General features: G+C 37.1%; 2 protein-coding genes and 1 pseudogene across 2 annotated transcripts; 1 reads left to right on the top strand and 2 right to left on the bottom strand.

Annotated features, from left to right (window-relative positions):
- The first annotated feature begins 1,208 nt into the window (after positions 1-1,208).
- Positions 1,209-8,802, top strand: LOC113314384 (annotated as a pseudogene).
- A 4,080-nt stretch (positions 8,803-12,882) lies between these two features.
- Positions 12,883-16,046, bottom strand: LOC113314137 (cation/H(+) antiporter 15-like). Its single transcript, XM_026562904.1, has 3 exons — positions 15,700-16,046; positions 14,513-15,571; positions 12,883-14,441 (listed from the first exon to the last, which is right to left on the bottom strand). Exons 1-3 carry the CDS (start codon positions 15,913-15,915, stop codon positions 13,131-13,133), a joined length of 2,586 nt encoding a protein of 861 aa, XP_026418689.1. The 5' UTR covers positions 15,916-16,046; the 3' UTR covers positions 12,883-13,130.
- Positions 16,047-16,493: 447 nt separating this feature from the next.
- Positions 16,494-18,904, bottom strand: LOC113314138 (reactive oxygen species modulator 1-like). Its single transcript, XM_026562905.1, has 3 exons — positions 18,709-18,904; positions 18,305-18,342; positions 16,494-16,855 (listed from the first exon to the last, which is right to left on the bottom strand). The coding sequence occupies exons 1-3, from the start codon at positions 18,779-18,781 to the stop codon at positions 16,742-16,744; spliced, it is 225 nt and encodes a 74-aa protein (XP_026418690.1). The 5' UTR covers positions 18,782-18,904; the 3' UTR covers positions 16,494-16,741.
- Positions 18,905-20,819: the final 1,915 nt, after the last annotated feature.

Below are 20,819 nucleotides of genomic sequence, written 5' to 3'. Positions count from 1 at the left end.
ATCGATCATAAGTTGGAATCAAGTTTGTTATTGTGCAGGTACAGATGACTATTGAAGATTTGAAGACAAAAAGATTTTCTCAATAGTTTTGTATCTTTATGATTTGATTCGTACACAAATTTGATCGGCTGGGATACGACTAGATCCAATTTATATTTTGATATACTTGTTATTACTAGTTGTATTTAGATCGACAATTTAACATTTGGTGGTACTCTTCAGTATTTGAATCTGGTAGTTTCGTTTGACTTGATCTGGTTAACTTGTTGATCCAGATCTTTGAAGATCTAAACCCGACAAAGAACCTTAATTGATTTTAAACAGAAAAGCTTTTGACACGCTCAACATCATATCTATGATTAACTTCCTGACATAAGAAAGTGGTTAACAAACAGATTAGTCTTTTACTATTTGGAAGACGATCGAAAGGGTTGAGTGCTTAAAGTATTTAGAGAGGCTGAAGCAACTTAAAATAGTGTACTTTATCTTAGGATTCAGGTAAGTTAGCCAGATTAGTTGTAATCGCAGGGATACTGAGGAAACTAGGTAACTAAGGGTAGTTTACTTGGTCTCAAATATAATTTTGAGAGTATTCAAAATTGGACTAGGTCCCCGGGTTTTTCTGTATTCGTGGTTTCCTCGTTAACAAAATCTTGTTGTGTAGTTTTACTTTACTTTACGCATTATGTTTTGTTTAAGTTATAATTAAAGTAATTGCACTTGCACATTAATCCCAAACACTTGGGTTGATCCCTATAATTTAGGTAAGGATCGGTTCTACCAAATCTCTCAACATAAGTCAAGATCTGTTCTACCACATATCCCAAACTAGGTAAAGATCGGTTCTACATAGCTCTCAACATAAGTCAAGATCGGTTCTACCAAAGTTATTACCTAGGTTCGAATTGGACATCCAATAGATCTTCAATGAAAAGCGGACCAAAACGCATATTGATTTCTTTTTGATTACGAAACAAGTTTCGTATATGTATTTTCTTTAAACGTATGTAATTAAACATAGTTTCCTAGGATGAAATTCCACCTATATCCAATACACAATCAAGTAAAGAGTTACATAGATTATGCATATATCATATTTACGAAGTTCAAAAGATAAACGTCATACTTCGTAACCAAATATTCTTCCTTGACACTTTGATCATAATAAAATAACCAAGTCTACTACTAGAGAATTAAATAATGAGGGAAGTGGCCTGGGTTATATTTGATGAAGTTCATTATATGTGTGATAGAGAAAGAGGTGTTGTATGGGAAGAGAGTATTGTAATGGCACCTAAGAATTCCCGCTTTGTGTTTCTCTCTGCAACAGTACCTAATGCCAAGGAGTTTGCGGATTGGGTTGCGAAGGTTCACCGACAACCATGCCATATTGTTTACACGGACTATCGTCCTACACCACTTCAACATTACATCTTTCCTTCTGGAGTGGAAGGTTTATACTTGGTCGTGGATGAGAAGTAGGGCTGTTCATGGTCGGTTTTGGTTCGGTTTCTAGCCAAACCAAAACCGAAACCAATATTATTGGTTTCTAAAAATCTAAACCAAACCAATCCATTAACCATTGGTTCGGTTTCCAAATGGTTCCAGTTGGTTTCGGTTTGTCCCAGTGGTTTTTGGTTAACCAATAATTATGTCAAACCAAAAAAAAAATACACAAATTTACAGATAAAAAAATCGTAGTTGCCGATAGTATTGGTTTACACAAATATACATACAAAAAAAAAATCAAGAATAGTGTAAGCTTACTCTAATTCTAAAGATCAAAAGAAGATATATAATATATCTTAATTTAGTTATTGACAAATAAAAAAGAAGGAAGACGGGAAGAAAAAAGTCAAGTAGCAGCATCTGTTGTTGGGGGTGGAGAAGGGAGGCGGCTGAGAGAAGGAGAAAGAGGGAGAGTATCATAATGAAATATTAGATTTAGGGTTTCTATTTATCCTCTAAATCAATGGGTAGAATCTAATACTTTTAAATCGACGGTAGAAAATAAATTTAAAAATTAATCGGTTCCCCAATGGTTTTTGGTTCGGTTTTCAGGTCAAACCAAAACCAAACCAGTAATGTCGGTTTTTCAGCTTTTTTTACCAAACCAATCCAAATCTAAATGGTTTGGTTCGGTTTCTTGCTTATTGGTCTGGTTCGGTCGGTTTCCAACGGTTAACCGACACCATGTTCAGCCCTAATGAGAAGGGTAAATTCCGGGAAGATAGCTTTCAGAAAGGCTTAAATGCACTTCTTCCAGCTGGCGAAGGAGATAATAAAAAGAAGAATGGAAAATGGCAGAAAGGTTGGTGGCTAGTAAATCGGGTGAAGAGAGTGATATCTATAAGTTGGTGAAGATGATTATTCAACGGCAGTATGATCCTGTTATAATTTTCAGTTTCAGCAAAAGGGAGTGCGAATCTCTCGCCATGATGGTAAATTTTCATTTTGTTTTAATTTTTTCCGTAAGAATATGGATTTGATTACTTGGTAATCCTCCAGTTGTTTTTAAGAGAAAGATTACTAGTTTAGGCTAGTTGAGGTATTGCAGCTTAAGTTAACTTGGCTTTGCAAGATATATCATGTCATGATTTCATGGGGCATTTCCTTTTTGACTGAACGTAACCTTTACAACCTGGGTTGTTTATCTTCTGTTTCTGTTTGGTATTTTAGATGGCAAAGATGGATCTGAGTGATGATGTCGAGAAAGCGAATATAGAAGAGATTTTCTGGAATGCAATGGACTTACTGTCAGATGATGATAAAAAGCTTCCTCAGGCAACGCATTTCTTCATCTTTTATATCTCTCTCATTCTGTGTTGGAAACTTGGAATATTGTTTCAGAATGCATGGCATTTAGATCCATGCAATATAGTGCAACCACACTTTGAAACTCTTGGTTAAATTGACATCTAATATTACTATTGAGTTTTCCCGTTCTCCATACACACATATCAACAAACATATGCGACCATTTCAAAATATTGTCACCTTTCAGAGCCGAAGCACTGCCTTTAAGATAAAGCTGATTGAGCTTATGCTCATGGTTAAGAAAACGTATTTCCAGTGAAATGTCATTTGATAGGACTGGGATCAGCTCCCGCTGGGAGTTGCTTAGTCGTAATATGATTAGATATTCATTGACATCAATGGTATATATTGATAACGCCATCTTTAGCGCACCGCGAGGAAAACAAATAAGTATGAAGCCCGAAAGAGATGTCTCTTCTTTCCCACACCCTTGCTACAACAACAAGAGACCCCCTTTAGCTACTAGTGGTTGAGGTGCCACCTAGTTCAAACCCAATAGGCACTAAAGTTGACTTTGATATAAGGCCTGCATTGATGGCGTTCTTTGTTTTTTTGGTCAGAGTATAATGTGTGTTCCTGACATCTGTTAAATGTGATGGCGAATGAGTTAGATTATGATTATCTACTGATTATTTTATATTCACCTCTTTCCACCCTTCACACCTGATTGTTCTGGCTTCTCATTTTTTTTCCTGTTAATTAACGATCTTCGCTTTTCTGACTTTACAGGTGTCGAACATGTTACCTTTGCTGAAGCGGGGAATAGGTGTGCATCATTCTGGCTTGTTACCTATTTTGAAAGAAGTAATAGAGATACTCTTCCAAGAAGGTCTCATCAAGGTTGGAGAACTGGATACACTGACACTATATTCTGTTGATTACTTTTTCTGGTTGTTTTAAGGTTTACTCAAACTACTAGATTAGGATGTGGAACTTCTGAATTACTTCGACAGATGTGAGAGGCTTCATATGTCCACAAAGGATAGATTTATACCTTCTCTAAAAAAATGTTACCGCTATTCGTCATTCATCTGTCTTTGTTGTCAAGTTAAGGACATGTCTTGTCTGAATATCTACCTTATAAATCCCTGCTCGACTTGATCTTTTCTCGACAATTTATTTCTGATTTATTCGATCAGTTCTTGTTGGACATAGAGTATTCTTGAGGCAAGCTTCCGCTCCGATATTAAACACAAATAGCATGATTCAAATCCTTGAAAATTTTCTTATCTTTGGGATACTAGAAAACTACAGGAAGTAGTGCCTAGGGGGTTACAGTTTGGCAATTAGCCTATCACTTATATTTTGCCAGTTATGTTTTACTTGATTCATTCTTCTGGTGGGAAGTGTTGCTGATTTATGTATATATTTTATTTGTGTGTAGTGTTTGTTTGCAACAGAAACTTTCAGCATAGGACTAAACATGCCTGCAAAAACTGTGGTGTTTACGAATGTCCGCAAGTTTGACGGGGATAAGTTTAGATGGATAACCAGTGGAGAGTATATACAGATGAGTGGTCGTGCTGGTCGTCGTGGAATTGACGAGCGTGGGATATGTATTCTCATGGTTGATGAGAAGCTGGAACCATCAACAGCAAAAATGATGCTGAAGGGGAGTGCAGATTGTTTAAACAGGTATGCATTTCAGTAGCTTCTTTAATAGGAAAATTATTTGCATCTGTTACTCTCGTTCTCTAGTATTTGGAGTTAGTTGATTAGTACTTTAGTGATTTTGGGTCAAGGGAATTAAGAGTGTGTATGAACTCCCTTATTTTCTATTCGCTTTTTGTTTGTTTGTTTGTTTGCTATTTTCTTTGTTGAAAACGAGGAGAGTTTGTCTGATTTTATTGCCAAAACACATGATATGCTCTCTTTGCATTATAGATGGCAAAGATCTATATGATTTCCAAATAGTTTTTTACTTATCTAAAGATGGATGAATACAACAACAACCAAGCCTTTAGTCCCCAGAATCGAAAAGGAAAGATAAACTGAAGCAAAAAAGTAATGCCACCAAAAATGCTAGTAATAATCCATAAACTAAATATACTAACAAATTCTAGGGCCATAGTCTCAGCTCCAGGTCCTTGATCCCGAGTTGCTAAACAGAGTCCTAGCCTCTAAATGCTATCCTAAACATATCTTAACCGAACTCCCTAGGTCATGGTTCTGGTACGTGGATCGCTAATTTCCACGCTATTCTGTCTGAAGCCAGCTCTTTGGACACATTCCATTCCTTCAAGTCTCTTATCACTGCCTCCTCCCATGTTATTCTGCGCGACCTCTGCCTCTCTGTGTTTACGATACTGCTTATGATACCAGTGCGCGCTGGTGCCTCCGGAGGTCTCCGTTGGAGATGTCCAAACCTAAAAATGGATGCATATTTAATTTTAATTCATTAAATAAAGAAAGGGTCTGTTGTCAAAGTTTCCTTTCTCTGCATCTACCTCCAAAAAAGTTTGTTATTGCCGTTCAATGATTCACAGTTGTAACGTGCTTCACAGTTATTCATAATTCTACATCACTTGTCATAGATCTGAATACATTTTGTAATTCTAAACCACTTGTCACACATTTCTATTGTACAGTGCCTTCCATCTCAGTTACAATATGCTTTTGAACCAAATGCGGTCTGAAGATGGCGATCCCCAGAATCAATTTCAATCGGACCGAGCAATTCCTGATTTGGAGGTCAGTGACTTTGGCATAGATGTGTAAGTGGTTATCTTTCTGCTTAGGGGTAAGAGTTGCATTAATACTGGCAAGGTTTTCCTCTTTTCAGAGACAAGCAAAGAAACTAGAAGAAGAGAGAGATTCAATTATAATTGCTGAAGAGGAGAGTGTGAAGGATTACTACAATCTTTTAGAGCAGTACCATAAACGGAAGAAGGATATTCATGATATTGTCTGCTGTCCTAAATACTGTTTACCCTTTTTACAGCCTGGCAGATTTGTTTGTATCCAATGTACGAGAGGTGATAATAAGAACCCATCTTTCTCCATTGAGAACCATGTTTCCTGGGGGGTGATAATCAACTTCGAAAGGGTGAGAGGCCTTTCTGAAGGTAAGAGAGCTTATATGCTTGCCTCCAATATAACCTTTTTGTGTTTCTTGTTACTAAGTAAATCTCTTTTTTTTTTTTCAGATGATTCTAGGAGGAAACCTGAGGATGCAAACTACAAAGTAGATGTTCTTACAAGATGTGTTGTTAGCAAGGATGGAGATGGGAAAAAATCAATTAAGATTGTGCCATTGGAAGAGCAGGGAGAGCCAGTCGTGGTTGCCATACCTATCTCACAGGCACAGTTCCCTCTCATGGGCATATATATATATATATATGTATTTATTTATTTTATTTCATTTGACTTTCCTCATTTGGTGTTTTCTCAATCTTTTTCTATACGAGGATTTTCAGTGTTTTCACAAATATAGGACTTATTTATGCACAGGGAATAGTACACATTAGTGTTTCATTTCCTGGTTTCTTAATCAGCTTTATTGTTATTGGGTAATTTTAGATTCTTATCTTGTTCATTTCATCTAGCAGATTGATGGGTTAGGCAGTCCCGTCGTAATCATACCAAAAGATCTTTTGCCTTTGGAAGCTCGAGAAAATACTTTGAAGAGGGTTTCTGAAGTTCTGTCCAGAGTTTCTAAAGAAATTCGTTTGCTGGATCCGGAAGGGGACATGAAGGTAAAAAAAAGCTGCTTTATAAATCGTGTTTCTTTTATTTTGGTTATCATCACAACCTCTTGTATACGCTACAGGTCCAGCATAAAGATTACAAGAAGAATGTCAATCGGATAGAGGCTCTAGAGAGGTTATTCAGCAAGCATGAAGTTGCAAAGTCTCCGCTTATTAAAGAAAAGTTGAAGGTCTTACACTTGAAGAATGAGTTGCAAGCAAAAATCAAGTTAATCAGGAGAACTTTGCATACTTCTACAGCGTTAGCCTTTAAAGATGAACTCAAGGCACGGAAGCGGGTCCTTCGGAAGCTGGGGTGAGCACACTCTCTACATTCTACTAGCATTTGTACATTTAAAAAAAGTTAATTAAGGTTGTTTTGTTGTCATTGATGGCCCCTTAGCTGTAAGTTTTGAAGCAAAGTTTCATCTCAAGTATTAAACTTGTTCCAACTATTTCATACATAATCATCTGCCTGACTGTCATTGAGCTATTATACTATCAGTTGCATTGATATCTTTCAGCTATTTTAAATACTGTTGAGTAAGTATCTTAGTTAACTTTGAAAGATAATTCTTGTGGACCAGTGAGTTACATTTCTGTTGCCTTTTTTCTTTTTGATTTAAGCACTAGAATATGCTAAAATATACTCCAGAGCATTTGCCTATCAAAAAAAAAAGAAAAAAAAAATATTCCAGAGCATTTAATATCTTTTCCACCTTAAATCTTTGCGATGTATACTTATGGCCATACCCTTTTTCTGTAGGTATGTTACAAGAGATGGTGTCGTGGAGTTGAAGGGGAAGGTTGCTTGTGAGATCACCAGTGCTGATGAGCTGACGCTGACAGAGCTCATGTTTAATGGTGTGTTGAAGGATGCTACTGTTGAGGAGATGATTTCTTTGTTGTCATGTTTTGTGTGGCAGGAAAAAATTCAGGATGCCCAGAAACCCAGGGAAGGGCTTGACCTGCTCTTTACTCAGCTGCAAGAGACAGCAAAAAGGGTTGCTACAGTTCAGCTTGATAATAGAGTATGTATCGAACTGTACCCTTTATTTTCCTTGTATTATATAAACTTCCGATGTATGGGCATTGGTTTCTGTTGAGATGGCAACCACCTTAGGAGGGGGTTCTCATCAATGGTATACAGTTAGCCATCATTTTGGAATTCATGTCGAGGTTTTAAAATATATCTAGATTAGGTTGATGCTAACGGAGTTGATTGTCTGATCCTATTGATCATTGACCTATAGGACCTGTCGTAATAAATTAGTCACCGGTGTGTAAGGGAAGAAGGTACTGGTTAACAAGATATGATATGCACTTCCTATATGACTGACAACCCTCAAATTTTCAAATGTTACTTAGAAGTACTTTGATCAGATTGTAATGACCATCTGTAATAGATGGCCAAAATCATCAGGGTAATTAGTCTAACTCTATACTATCAATTTATATATCTTTGCATATCACACTTGTGATGAGTCGAGTCTCCCAAGAACTAGGTAATGCGCTTGGTGCGTAACACACCATCCTGAGGGAATAGTTCATTGAGTTTTCAGCTTTATTGTCTATGTGAAAGATCGCTTATTTGATTTTGTGACTGTGAAGTTTGTGCACTTCCACTTTTCACTTACTAAAAGCGAATTTAAAAAAATAATCTTCTTATGTTGTATCTACCTCTTTTTACAACAGGTTCCAATAGATGTAGAAGGTTTCGTAAATTCCTTCAGATCTGATATTATGGAGGTTGTATATGCATGGGCAAAGGGGGCCAAATTCTATGAAATTATGGAAATCACGCAGGTTTTTGAGGGTAGTCTGATCAGGGCTATTAGGAGACTGGAAGAAGTTCTGCAGCAGCTAATAGAGGCAGCAAAGTCCATTGGTGAAACTCAACTTGAAGCAAAGTTTCAAGAAGCTGTTACCAAAATTAAAAGGGATATTGTCTTTGCAGCATCTCTATATTTATAGATCTCCTGAATTTTTTTGACATACTTGGTGAAATTCTTCATGAGGATCAAAACGAAGGGTTTCTGCAGGAAGGAATTGCAGTCAGACTTGAAGATGCTCATGGGTCCGCTCAGCAGGAGCTGAAGTGGGAGCTAGTTATACTGTATCCGTAACTATCTTAAATTCTTCCATTTATATAAAATATGCTCATGGTTCTTGTTAACCGTCTTCATGTAACTTCATCAATCAAATTTTGGTCCTGAGATGACGTCAGTTGGTTGTACCGTTATTTATTGTAGTATAACAGATTCTTTGGAAATATCGTCTTTGTTTTAATTGCTTAAAATAATATCCTGATTTTGTTTTGCTATCAGATGCTTAATTATAAGTTATTGGATCTGTCAGGTGAAGATCAAGTTCATAGCCCGTTAAATTATCTGGTTAATGTGTCGATAAAAATGAACGAAAGCTGTAACAGTAATATTTTCAAAAAAAAATTCCTGATATATCTTGTATCATATCAAGACCTGAAATCCTGAATCTACAACAAATGACTTTTGTTATCGAAGACTTGTTTTGAAAGGACGAAGAAGAGTGGATGAAAATCATCTACATAAACAAAAATTGAAGATATTCATCAATAAAAAGGATGAAAAAGATTCATCGATAAAAAGGATGAAAAACGATAATTAAGTTTATTCTCCTTCATTTTAATTCGATTTGAGTTGCTAATTTGTGGCAATGAATGGAGAGAAGAAATCGTAATCTTTTCAGGAGTACTTTATTGTGCATTGTATTTTTGTTCATGAATCCTATTATTACTCTCTCCTCTTCACAACACCCTCTCTCTCTTCTCTATTCCCGAATCCTTCTATGGGTAGCTGTTTTCTTACCGTTACTCTTTATTCCGGCTCCTCTCAGTTAGTTTCTGCCGCCGGTGTGCCGAAATTCTCATGAAAAATTTCACCTGATTAGTTTCTTCCCCTCAATCATGAATTATAATGGAAACCAAATCACTTGTACAAATCAAAGTATCACCACAATCACCTGCCCTATCAATCAAATTACTAGAATTACTGGAAGAAGAGGAAATACCAAATCTCTAATGAAGGAAACACCATAATCTCAATGAATATCACCAATAAATACAACAATCATGAGCAGTTGCTCTCTAGTGGAAGTCATGATATTACCACCAATTACCTCTCAATGCCTGATCTTTCTCGAGGTATTCTGTTACCAACTTTTTTTTTGATACGAATAAAAATTTATTAATTAGAAAGATAACCCCTAGTTGATCTACAAGCTACTCTAGAAATGGCTGCCTCTTTATTCCGTTTCTTAGAAACATAATAACATTTCCAGTTCTTGAATTTCTTAAAACATAAGATGATGTCTCTAATAAATTGTGAAACTGCTAGTTAATATTGAAATGGCCTTTTGTTAAAGCTTCAACTAAGATCATAGAATCAGTCTCGAAGTTAACTGCATCCAATTTCAGCTGCTCAATCAACTTGACAACTTCCCATAAAGCTAGTCCGTCCACATAATCTGGACTTGATGCTTTGTCAACATAGAATGATCGTAAGTGACTTTCATGTATGTTTTATAGGTGTGTACATATGTGTGTGGGTATGAATGATCAGTTTTCATGCACTTTTTGTAGGTGTGTACATATTGGTGCACTAGTGAATTTTACATGAAAAGGTAGGTCGTTGTCCTGGGCCCAAGACTTTCGAAACCAGATCGACGAAATCGAGCCTCCAACCACGCCTTCACTAACAAGTTGATCCTGCATCCATAAGCACCGTGTGGGTATGAAGTATCGTTTTTCATGCATGTTTTATAGGTGTGTGTACATATTGGTGTCCCAGTGAATTTTCCATGAAAAAGCAGGTATATGTTGGTCTAAATGATTGGTTCCATGCATGTTTGTTGGTGTCTACACATTGGTGCACCATTGTATTTCCATGAAGAAATAGGTCTGAGTGTGGGTCTGAATGATCGATCTCATGCATGTTTTGTAGGTGTGTACAAACTGGTGCACATGTGAAAAAAATGACAACATAAACTTATGAAAAGTTTATGCACACTAGTTAAACCACATGTGTGATGCACATGTTTGAACTTTACTCTTTTAATAACACCAAATTTGATAACAATGACATATTTTCGTAAAATAAATATTCTTATTTGTACTTATTATTTGGGTAATTCAAAGAGCTTTTTAAATATGTTAATTTTACAAAATATCCGGTGTATAGTTTAAAAGATATCAAACTTTTAAATTTTTTGATCTATTTAAAACAATGACATTTCTGTGAATATGTAAATATTGATAATTTGATATTGAAGGTCATATTAGTAATATGAGGATTACACCAAGCTATTTTGTCATTTTTTTACCAGCAAAAATACCTCGTTTCTTTATATTAGCTAGATGGGATATTTATAGTCATACATGTAAGTTTGTATAGATCTCGCAAAAAGCTTTCCAAATATATAAAATTTGCAAAGTTAAATCGTGTTGTTGGAAAATTCATATTTTAAAGGAAAATCTAAAAAAGTGCCACACTTTGATTTTCCGGTTTAATAAAGTGTCACCGTTTTTTTGAAAATTTATTAAATGCCACAACCGTTAGATTTTCCGTTAGGACCCACATATTTGGTCTTTCTCGTTGACTTGGTCAATAAAATGTGTCTCATTTTACATGTTTACCCTTTTATGCTTATCAGGGTTTCACAATCTTGTGATTCTTTATCACCAGTAAACAAAAAGGAAAAAATGTCGGCCTCAGGGATTGCTAACTAGGGTTTCAGTGAGAATCGATGATAGAGATGAAGATCATCATGAGTCCGCAATTGAGAGAAATGGAATAGAATCAAGATATCTGATCGTCGTGGTGTCGGTTAGTGTTGATTCAAACTCAGCAAATATGGTAAGTTGAATTTAGGGTTTATGAAATCAACTCTGATTTTGTGTGAAATTGATTTAGAAACTGAACTATTTGTGATGGGTTTGTTCTTAATTGAGGTATGAATGGATGTATAGGGTTTAATTTTAGTTCTTATAGCAAATCAAATTGGGAATTAGGGTTCATCCCTAGCTGATGCTGCTGCCGGCCAGCCATGAACTCAGATGGGTATCCGCCGAATATTTGTAATTGATTTTTGAGGATCAGAATAGTTCGGAGCTTGTAAGAAGATTAGCGGGGATCAGAATAGCGGAGCTTGTAATTGATTATTGAGGCCGTTAGTTAACATATGGGGTCTTGGTCTGAATTTTGAAGCCCAAAGATTAGAGAAGAATTTTAGGTAAAAAAGAAATTACAGATGTGTCATGGGTTTGCTGATTGCAGGGTTTGATGGAGTTGGTTCAGATACAAATCGGAGAAGAGTAATCAATTATGGGTTTGAATACGGGATTATGGTTTGCAATTTATAGAGGAAGAAAAGAAATTGATGCAAGTTTGCTCCGAGTTTGAGTATGCTAAGAGGGGATGATGTTGAGTCCCTGTGCATGGTTGTGAAATGGTATTGCAGGTAGTCTTATGGGTGTTTACAGTGAGACATGAACGTGAGCTGATAAAGCTACAGAGAATTGTTTTAGGAGAAAATTTACCGAAACAAACTTGAAGAGAAATATGTGTTGATGTATCAACAACAACAGAAACATCAGAAATACGGTCAGCAACCCCTACAGCACCACCAGCACCAGCATCATCAAGTTGTAACGAAGAAAGGAAGAGCCTCAATTCTGGGTACGTCGTACTTCTTTAGTTTTGATGTATCTCTAATTTCTTTTGTAATGTATGGATGTTTGAGGTATCCTGATCATGTGAATAAAATGTGTTTTTATGTATCTCTAATTTCTTTTGTAATGGATGGATGTTTAAGGTATCCTAATCATGTGAATAAAATGTGAAATGCGTGGCAGTGAGCTTTTCTTTGTATTGGCAAGAAAGATTCACATGATATGTTACTCAACTTCGGCATCACTCTTATTCCTTGTTATAAAACTTTGTGAATATTTTGAGAACCAAGTATCAGTATGTGTTCGGCCACTTTCAATTTCATATAATGTTAACTGTGCAAGGAGACTGCATTGCAACTAGATCCTGATCTACTGTTGCTTTTACTTTCTCAGCGTATACTAACCAGATTGAGTTTATTTGGTCAGTATCGGTTCTATTCACAGGCGTTGTGCTATGGGAAGACAAATCCACTTTCTATTCATGACTTAACTCAATAACGATTCACTATGATGGATTGATTTAACTCAGTTATAGTGAGACTATTCGAGGGTGCAGAGGTCTTTTACTAAGCTATATAACTGCCACCTATGCACTAACTGATGTCAACAGTTTTTTTGGATGGAAAAGGTCAAATGTGTGGCATTAAATAATTTCTGAAAAAAACGGTGGCATTTTCTTAAACATCAAATTGAAAGTGTGGCACTTTATTAAAATCCCCTATTTTAAATAAACAAATGAGTTTATACCTAGTTGAATGGGTTTGAGACTAAATAATCAATTCGGGCTAAACGGTTTTCTTTTTTTCCCTCAAAGCAATACTCTAAATTATGTGCATCACAAGGCCTTGTAAGCCACGCTACTACAATATATTGCTGTAAAAGGAACGAACGGCTGACCCCGTTCAAGAATTTGCATAAACCTAACGAAGATTTACTTGCTGCCATGACTGCATGCCTTGGTTGTTATAATTGTTGTTTGCTCCTCTTTGTTGGTGTAGGTCGAATTGTTGGTCAGGTTGTTGCTGTGCAGGGCTATCAGGTGTTGCTACTCCATCACCTTGAAGACCCATTCCAACATATTGCTGCACCACCAAGACTGACACTGTTACAGCAAAATCTGACGAAGCAAGTAGGTCCCCAATTGGTCCCAACTCCGGGCACTCACTCCAATCGGTAAGTCCGGCAGTAAGTGGTGATACCGTCCCCTGTCCCCTTCCAACTATATAGAGGTCGTGGATATTATCCAGAGATCTAATAGTCGACACTGTCTCTTCTCCGTCGTTGGTGGTTTTCTCCATATATACAACTGATTCATCGTTAGCCGTTTTCATTCTGAAGTCAGTAATAACATCATCATCGATCTGTCTCTCCCTGTCATTATCAGTAACAACATTCATTCCATTATCCTTGGATTCATTCTCCTGTTGCCACCCTTTTGCTTCTTCTCCAGGAAGGAACCGGATAACTGTCAGATTAACAGTAGGGTTCTCTGACATTCTCGAAGCATAAGCCAATGCCTCTCTATCGTCAGGGCCACCAAAAAAGAGAACGACAACATTGTGGGTAACGTGGGAACTAGCAGCTCTTGCTGTGGCACCTAATCCTCGATCTACAAGGATTCCAACAGAACAAGGAGCATTTGCCAGTACATTCTGATTGACAGTTCTAAAAGCTGGATTCGTTGCTTCCATTCCTCCATCAATGGTTTGTTGTTTGTGGAAAGGAACAATGATTAGAGCGACCCTTTTGTCCTCGGCAAGATTGCATATGTCTTCGTGCATCGTCGAGTAAGGAGAAATGGCAGTGAGGGGCTGAACTGAGACAGCTCCTGAATGTTGTTCGTAATTTTCAAAGGCACTTACGATGTGATCAGATTGGGCTTGAGTTCTGTTCAGAGCAGGTCGTCCGGATTTGCGAGTGTTATGAACGATGAGCATGGCAGAAGCACGGCCCGTGAGTTCAACGAGCTGGAGGGCGTAAAGAAAGATTGGGGACTTTTTGGTTGGGTAAGAGGTTTCGAGAAGGTTAATGATAGTTGGGACGTTACGGGGTGTGTGGAGGCAGGCCAATATTCGGAATTCAGCATCTGGTTTGGATTTCTGTATTGTTCTACGCTTGTATGGAACGAAACGTCTTGCTGGTCTGTACACTGCGGTTACAGTTGGAGTTATAATGGCAGTCGTAATTACAGCTACGATTACCATGATTGCAAAGGCTTGGTCATCCAGTACCTAGAAAAGAAATGAATTTAGAAAAATGAAAAGAAGTAAGGTTTTGAATTACTTGTCGGATCAGTGTATACCTTCTGGTCTCTCCCAACATTCAGCACGATCATCTCAATAAGACCTTTAGTGTTCATGAGCAATCCAAGAGCAATTCCTTCTCTAAATGGCATCTGGTAGAAAAGTGCTATCAAAAAAGTTCCAAATATTTTTGCCAGACTACACAAGATTATAACCAGCAACAACATTCCCCATTCACCTGGACTCCTCATTTTTGTTACATCAGTCCTCAACCCACTTATAGCAAAAAACAAGGGCAACAACAAGCCGGACACAAAATCCTCCAATTTTTCAATCAGTACAGTACCTAGTTGCCCATTTGGTATCACCAATCCAAACACAAATGCACCAAAAATGGAGTGAGTTCCGATTGAATCGGTTATAAACCCACATACCATAACTCCCGTTAGTATGAGACAAATATAGAAATCATTAAAATTTTCTCCTTCGGGTGTTCTTCTTATAATCCATCCGATCACTGGCCTGATTACGAGAATACAAAAAGCCACAAAGGCAACACTTGAGAGCACAACGAACAACGAAGCATAAGAAGCCCAACTGCTAGCGGAAGCTTCACTCCCACCACTTTCTGCAAGAGCTATAGCCACAGCTAATAATATCCAAGCACACATATCATTAACTATGGCAGATGACATAGCTATTCTACCAAGTTCTGTATTCAGAAGTTTTAGTTCCGCAAGAATTCTAGCTAAAACCGGGAAAGCTGTAACTGAAAGCGCCACACCCAAGAAAAGAAAGTAGGTCCATTTATTTACGTCTTTACTATGTTTTATTTCTTTACCATCTGGACCTTTTTCTGGACCAGGACCAGGTAATAAAAATGCAGATGAAGCTCCTATGGCAAATGGTAAAGCCATCCCAGCCAGAGCAATGATTAAAGCCTTTCTACCAGTGCGTCTAATCACAGATAGATCCATCTCCACACCCACTAAAAACAAGAAATAGAGGAGACCCACGTTTGCCATTGTTTCTAATACCATTACACTTCTAAGAGGAAAAACCTTTTCGGCAAATTCAGTAAATCTTCCCAGCACCGATGGGCCTAAGAGCACGCCACCCTGTACAAGCAATTACAAAAGGAATTACAAGTCGTTTTTAAGAACTAGGAACCTAGGTAAATGGCTGTGCAGATGCAGAAGAATAAATGGAAATTCAAAATACAAATTAACTTTGAAGATAATCTTACAAGGATCTCCGCGATGACCCTAGGTTGGCGAAAGGGTTTGAGAACGAATACAAGGATACGAGTCGAGGTGACAATGAGGGTGAGCTGCAAAATGAATAGAGGGAGAGAATAATCCAGCGGATCATCACCCTGCCATATTCCATTTGTTGTGATCAAGCTTGGTGAATAACATACAACTGACGCATTTTTGTTGCTGGAATTGGTACTGGTATTCATGTCTTTCTTTACTTTTACCACCAGCAGAAATCTTATTTGCTCAATCTATGTTTCTCCGGGCATCCCTATAATAAACAACTAAGCCTTCAGCTGACTGAATAATGGATCTTACAGATTTTTGAAGAACATAAACGTTTAGTTACTTTTGCGTATAATTAGAAAAGTCGAAACTGTTTTTCTACGGGATTTCAACAACCAAACCCGGTGTCACAATTTCTACCGTAGTTTAATTTTAGCATTCCCTAAACTGTAGGAGTATTCCTATCCACAAAATGTTTTTACCCACCCCATATGCTAATCATGTGCATTTTTGGTAACATGATCTGCATTTGATCATTGGTAATAAAGTCATCCTTGCCGCAAAAAATGCATAAATAAAACCATATACAGCTGAGCTCTTGAATATTCCCAGTGGAAAAACAAACGATTTTCATCTTCGTCATCCTTGCCACAAAACTTGCATAACGTGGAGGATATATTAATTCTGCCAGAGTCGGAACGAGTTAGTGAAAATATTGACCATAAAAGAGTTGACACTTTTGGAGAAATGCCAAGGAAGAAAACTCACCAGCAAGAGATAGAGGAGGTGCATCCATGAAAATACAACTGACTGACCAAGTTACACCAGAAAATTAATTCTTACTTTGAAGGAAGAACAATAAAAAGGCACAGTTGAACAGGAACAAAAATGTTCTCATACATTTTACTGCTAATATTACGAAATCTGGCAGTAGGAAATGATTCTTCTGACACTGCTACCATTCTCTCTTTAATAAAGTAAAACTTATTTCGACATATAATTTAACAACAAAATAAGGGTGTGCCTTCAGTAGGATTTGCCGCAGTGTATTAAGCTCCCAGCTCCTAAGAACAACCCGAAAATAGCTGCACTCCCCAGTGTTGTTTGCCCAATGTACCTAATCTTCAATAGTCCAGGCACCTGCATGTTGTTTCAGAATAACAATGAGTACTCAAACGTCAAAAGTTCTCCAATATGGCTTCTTTAATGATGCAATTCAACGGACTTCTTTTGCTGAATTAACCCAATGGAACTTCAACTGACAAGAGTACAACAATGGCTAATTTGTTCTTAAACTGTTTTTGCGGTAATTCTTCAGCAAAATAAGGCATCATCACGACAACTAGAGTTAAGGCCAAATGTTCAATGAACAATTAATGTCAAAGCAGCAAAAATAGCATCTACGAGTTCACAATTTTAATTTTTTTATCACAATATCCCTGATGACTGGAGAAACCTTTTGTTACCCTCCAATGTTATCAGAGATATGCATGGAACAGATACACAGAATGTATATCAGTAATGGTGAGAGGGAAAAGTGTCAGATATGATGATCCACAACAACTACCAATTCCAATGCTAAACTAACTTAACGTCTGACAACAATTTCTGATAATATTTATTTTCGTCGGTAACAAGAGGGTTTGGACTAGTATAAAAGGGATTTCAGTTTCGGGCCGGCGGCCCTTTTAACACATACATCAGCATCAAGGGTGAAGCTGCAGTCCATGACTCCGACCATTTACGACAACTTGTTCTCTAAGAAGACCAAAAACTTATCCAAACAGGAACGTTCCCTTCATCGACTTTATGGATATTATCATAGTCAAACAGATTTATATGTCTTGTAATGGGTAGGTATAATATAAACAACGTATTTTGTAGTCCATATCCTAATGCTTCGATTAAGATGGCTAATTTACTTGCTTCGACTGACAGATATATTGTTGTTATTCTGTTTACAGGCTAGATAGAGAAGGCCTAAAGAATCATCTATTATCACTCCACTGCTAACATGACAATTTTGTTTACAGTGAAAAATAACACAACCATATCAAGGAGATTTGAAAATTACAAGAGCAGCAGCGGGCTTCAATTGCAATAAACAATAAGTGTCAAACCGCATAATAAAAGAAAGCACAAAGAAAAACCAATAAATAAGGCAGTTGGATATCAGCTTCAACCAAGTTCATTAACTAAAATTTGAGAAGATAAGATTTCAGGGGAAAAAAAAAAAGGAGATCACAACTGATGTTTCCTCATCTAGCAGTGGCATGCTGTTTTTAGTGTTATTGAAGAAAACATAGTTTTACTATTTCAGGTTTGTTAGATATCCACTTACAGCCTAGTACCTAAACATCCCCTAGATTTAGTTATATGAATACTTTCTTTTGGTGGAATCAGCCACAAGTATACATATCATTACCTAGCCAAGCAAAGGTTCCTTTGTGAAATCAAATAATCGTGCATTATTTTACTTAAGAAACATAATCATCAGCAGCATGAAGAAAGTTAAATAGCCAGAAAAGAATATTCATCAGCTGTCAAAAAAAAAAAAATCAAAATCAATAGAAAGTTCAGAATCTGCACCTTGTATCTTATAGCTTCATAAGTTCCATAAACAGCTCCTGTAAAAAAAAAAAAAGACCAAATCAGGTTCAAACGTCCCACATAAAACATACTATTTCCATACCAAGTATAAATCGAAGAAAACACAGTACTGCTTTTTAGTGTTTATTAAAGAAGATTTCTGAGTCACATTATCCCTCTTGGTGATTGGGTATATAATTACACCCGCTCTTTCCCCCTTCTGCTATAAAAATACTGGAGGAAAGATCACTTGTTACTGACTCTATATAAACAAAAAGAAAAGACTCAAAACAAAAAATTAACAGGAACAAAGAATAATAAGGTAAGACCGTAAGAGAACTTAAGAAACAAAAAAAAAACCTTTAGGGTTTTATGAGTATAAAGAAAGTTAGACATGAAATTACCAACAGCGCCACCGACAGCGCCACCGACAGCAACACCAGTTGCAACACGAGTTAGGCAACCATCTCTCGCCATTTCTTCTTTTCTCTTCTCTGGTTTCTCAAATCTGATTCTGCTGTTAGGCGTTTTTTTTTTATTTTCTTTTCTTTTAAAAAGAGAAAAATTATATACAGTGTGATAGCTACGATCTTTTCCTTGACTTCAAGTTACAGATACCAACTATTTGGACTTTCTGAGGCTAAGCGGCCAACACACGAACTCAAATGGGCTCTCCCCTAAAGTGGTCCACTGACTAAAGGCCTTTCCTATGAGGAGGAAAACGAAATTTTATGGGAGGATAGATTTTGCCATTTTGGTAACAAATATGAAAAGTGGTATTTTTTTATTTTTTATGCTAAAGATTGAAAGCTTTACTAACCTGAAACTGAAACAAGTACATTGTCTGATAAAAGTTGGTTGTCGATAATTTAGGGGGATTATCAGACTATAATCTAGTAATACCAAATCTTCTGCTGAATTTAGCTAGTCTATCAGCAGCTTTATTGCAGATCCTAGGAATGAAATTACATTCCCAATGTGGGATTGTTTTTAAGTTGTTCATAGCATCAAGTAGTATGTCTTCATTCTCCTCCGCAATGATTGGAGACGAATTGTTAATGTAGCCTTCTATTCCCTTAAGATCTCTTTCAAAGACTACATGGTTTTGCTGCAACTCTTTACTCCAGTTTACTGCGTCAAGAAAAGCTAAACATTCCGCCTGTTCAGAATCCATTATTCCTGCATAGCACTTTGATTGACATCCCCACCACTTTCTTGCATAATCACGCAATACAAGAGCAATTCCTGTTAGTCCAGTGTTAGGGTCAAAAGAAGCATCACGGTTTATAGTAACAAAAGGATAAATAGGGGGTTTCCAGTGTGGTGTTGATGTTCATCCTGTAATGTGGTTTTAACAGTCACCAGTTTTGTACCAAGGCTTTCAATGTATCTAGCAAAGCTTAGTGCCTTCCTAGCTGTAGTTGTTGGGTTCAATTTTTTATTCTGAAAATGAGCTTCGCATCTTTCATTTCATATTGTCCATGAGACAATCATGGCAGTGCTGAACCAACCAGTTTGAGTAGTCTGTTGCTGATCTTGCAGAACCCATCTTTCAAACACCTCCGCAATATCATCAAATCTTCCCGATAAAGTATTAGAGCCACCAGGAACTTACATCCATACTGCTCTTGAGAAAGGACAGAAGAACAGGATGTGTAACGTACTTTCAACAAATTGGGAGCATAAAGGGCAAGACTGGTTGATGTAGCTGCATACTTTGGCAAGTCTTTCCTTTGTAGGAAAACTGTCTGATAAGCATTTCTAGAAAAAATGCTTAACCCTCGCCCATGTTTGAATGCTCCAGAACTGCTTCTAACTAATATTCGTATTTTGGATATTAGTGGAAAACTGCATAGTACCCAAACTTATCTCATGCAGCTTGTTATAAGTTGATTTTAAAGAGAAGATTCAATTTCGTGTTAAGTTCCAGATCAGTTTATTTTCAGCAGCAACATAAATTCTCATGCTCATGATTAAGTCCGATGTCTCAGAATCAAAGAGATACCTAATCAACTCCATGTTCCATTGCTTCCTATCTTGCGTACAAAGTTCTTTGACCCAAATGTAGGTTTCACTGTCAATGACCCCTTGTCTTGGAACTGGTGGTTCATTCATGCGTACAATCCAAACATATAACCAAATTTTAATCTTGTCACCTTTTCCCACTCTCCATCTGCTATGATTTTTAATGAAAGGAATCTGTTTCTGCACCCCACTCCAAACCCAAGAACAATTTTTCTTGTTACTGGCATGAAGTAGAGAGGTACCCGGAAAATATTTGGACTGCATAGCTTTTACCCAACGTTCTTCTGGATTAGTGCAAATTCTCCAAGCCGCTCTGACTAAAAAAGCTTTGTTAAGAATCTTCAGATCAGGAAATCCTTGGCCACCCAAGTTTTTGTGTATACTAAGACGTTTCCATGATGCAATATACGCACCTTTTTTTTCCTCAAAGCCCCAATAAAATTTCCTTTGAAAACTATCAATCTTCTTGATTGTGTCTACTAGAATTTGA

This window comes from Papaver somniferum, chromosome 9 (genome assembly GCF_003573695.1).
Source record: "Papaver somniferum cultivar HN1 chromosome 9, ASM357369v1, whole genome shotgun sequence".
Classification (NCBI taxonomy): domain Eukaryota; kingdom Viridiplantae; phylum Streptophyta; class Magnoliopsida; order Ranunculales; family Papaveraceae; genus Papaver; species Papaver somniferum.
Note: the sequence above shows the minus strand (reverse complement) of the source record. Positions and strands in the feature narration are given on the sequence as shown.

Bases quoted from the DNA above. Each gene is read 5' to 3' on its own strand.
- LOC113314137 (XM_026562904.1), bottom strand. From the start codon at position 15,915: ATGAATACCAGTACCAATTCCAGCAACAAAAATGCGTCAGTTGTATGT. The intron at 15,572-15,699 runs GTAAGATTATCT...TTGCTTGTACAG, and splicing joins GGGTCATCGCGGAGATCCTT to GGTGGCGTGCTCTTAGGCCC. The intron at 14,442-14,512 runs GTATACACTGAT...TTTCTTTTCTAG, and splicing joins ATGTTGGGAGAGACCAGAAG to GTACTGGATGACCAAGCCTT.
- LOC113314138 (XM_026562905.1), bottom strand. From the start codon at position 18,781: ATGGCGAGAGATGGTTGCCTAACTCGTGTTGCAACTGGTGTTGCTGTC. The intron at 18,343-18,708 runs GTAATTTCATGT...TTTTTTTTACAG, and splicing joins CGCTGTCGGTGGCGCTGTTG to GAGCTGTTTATGGAACTTAT. The intron at 16,856-18,304 runs GTGCAGATTCTG...AACAACATGCAG, and splicing joins ATGAAGCTATAAGATACAAG to GTGCCTGGACTATTGAAGAT.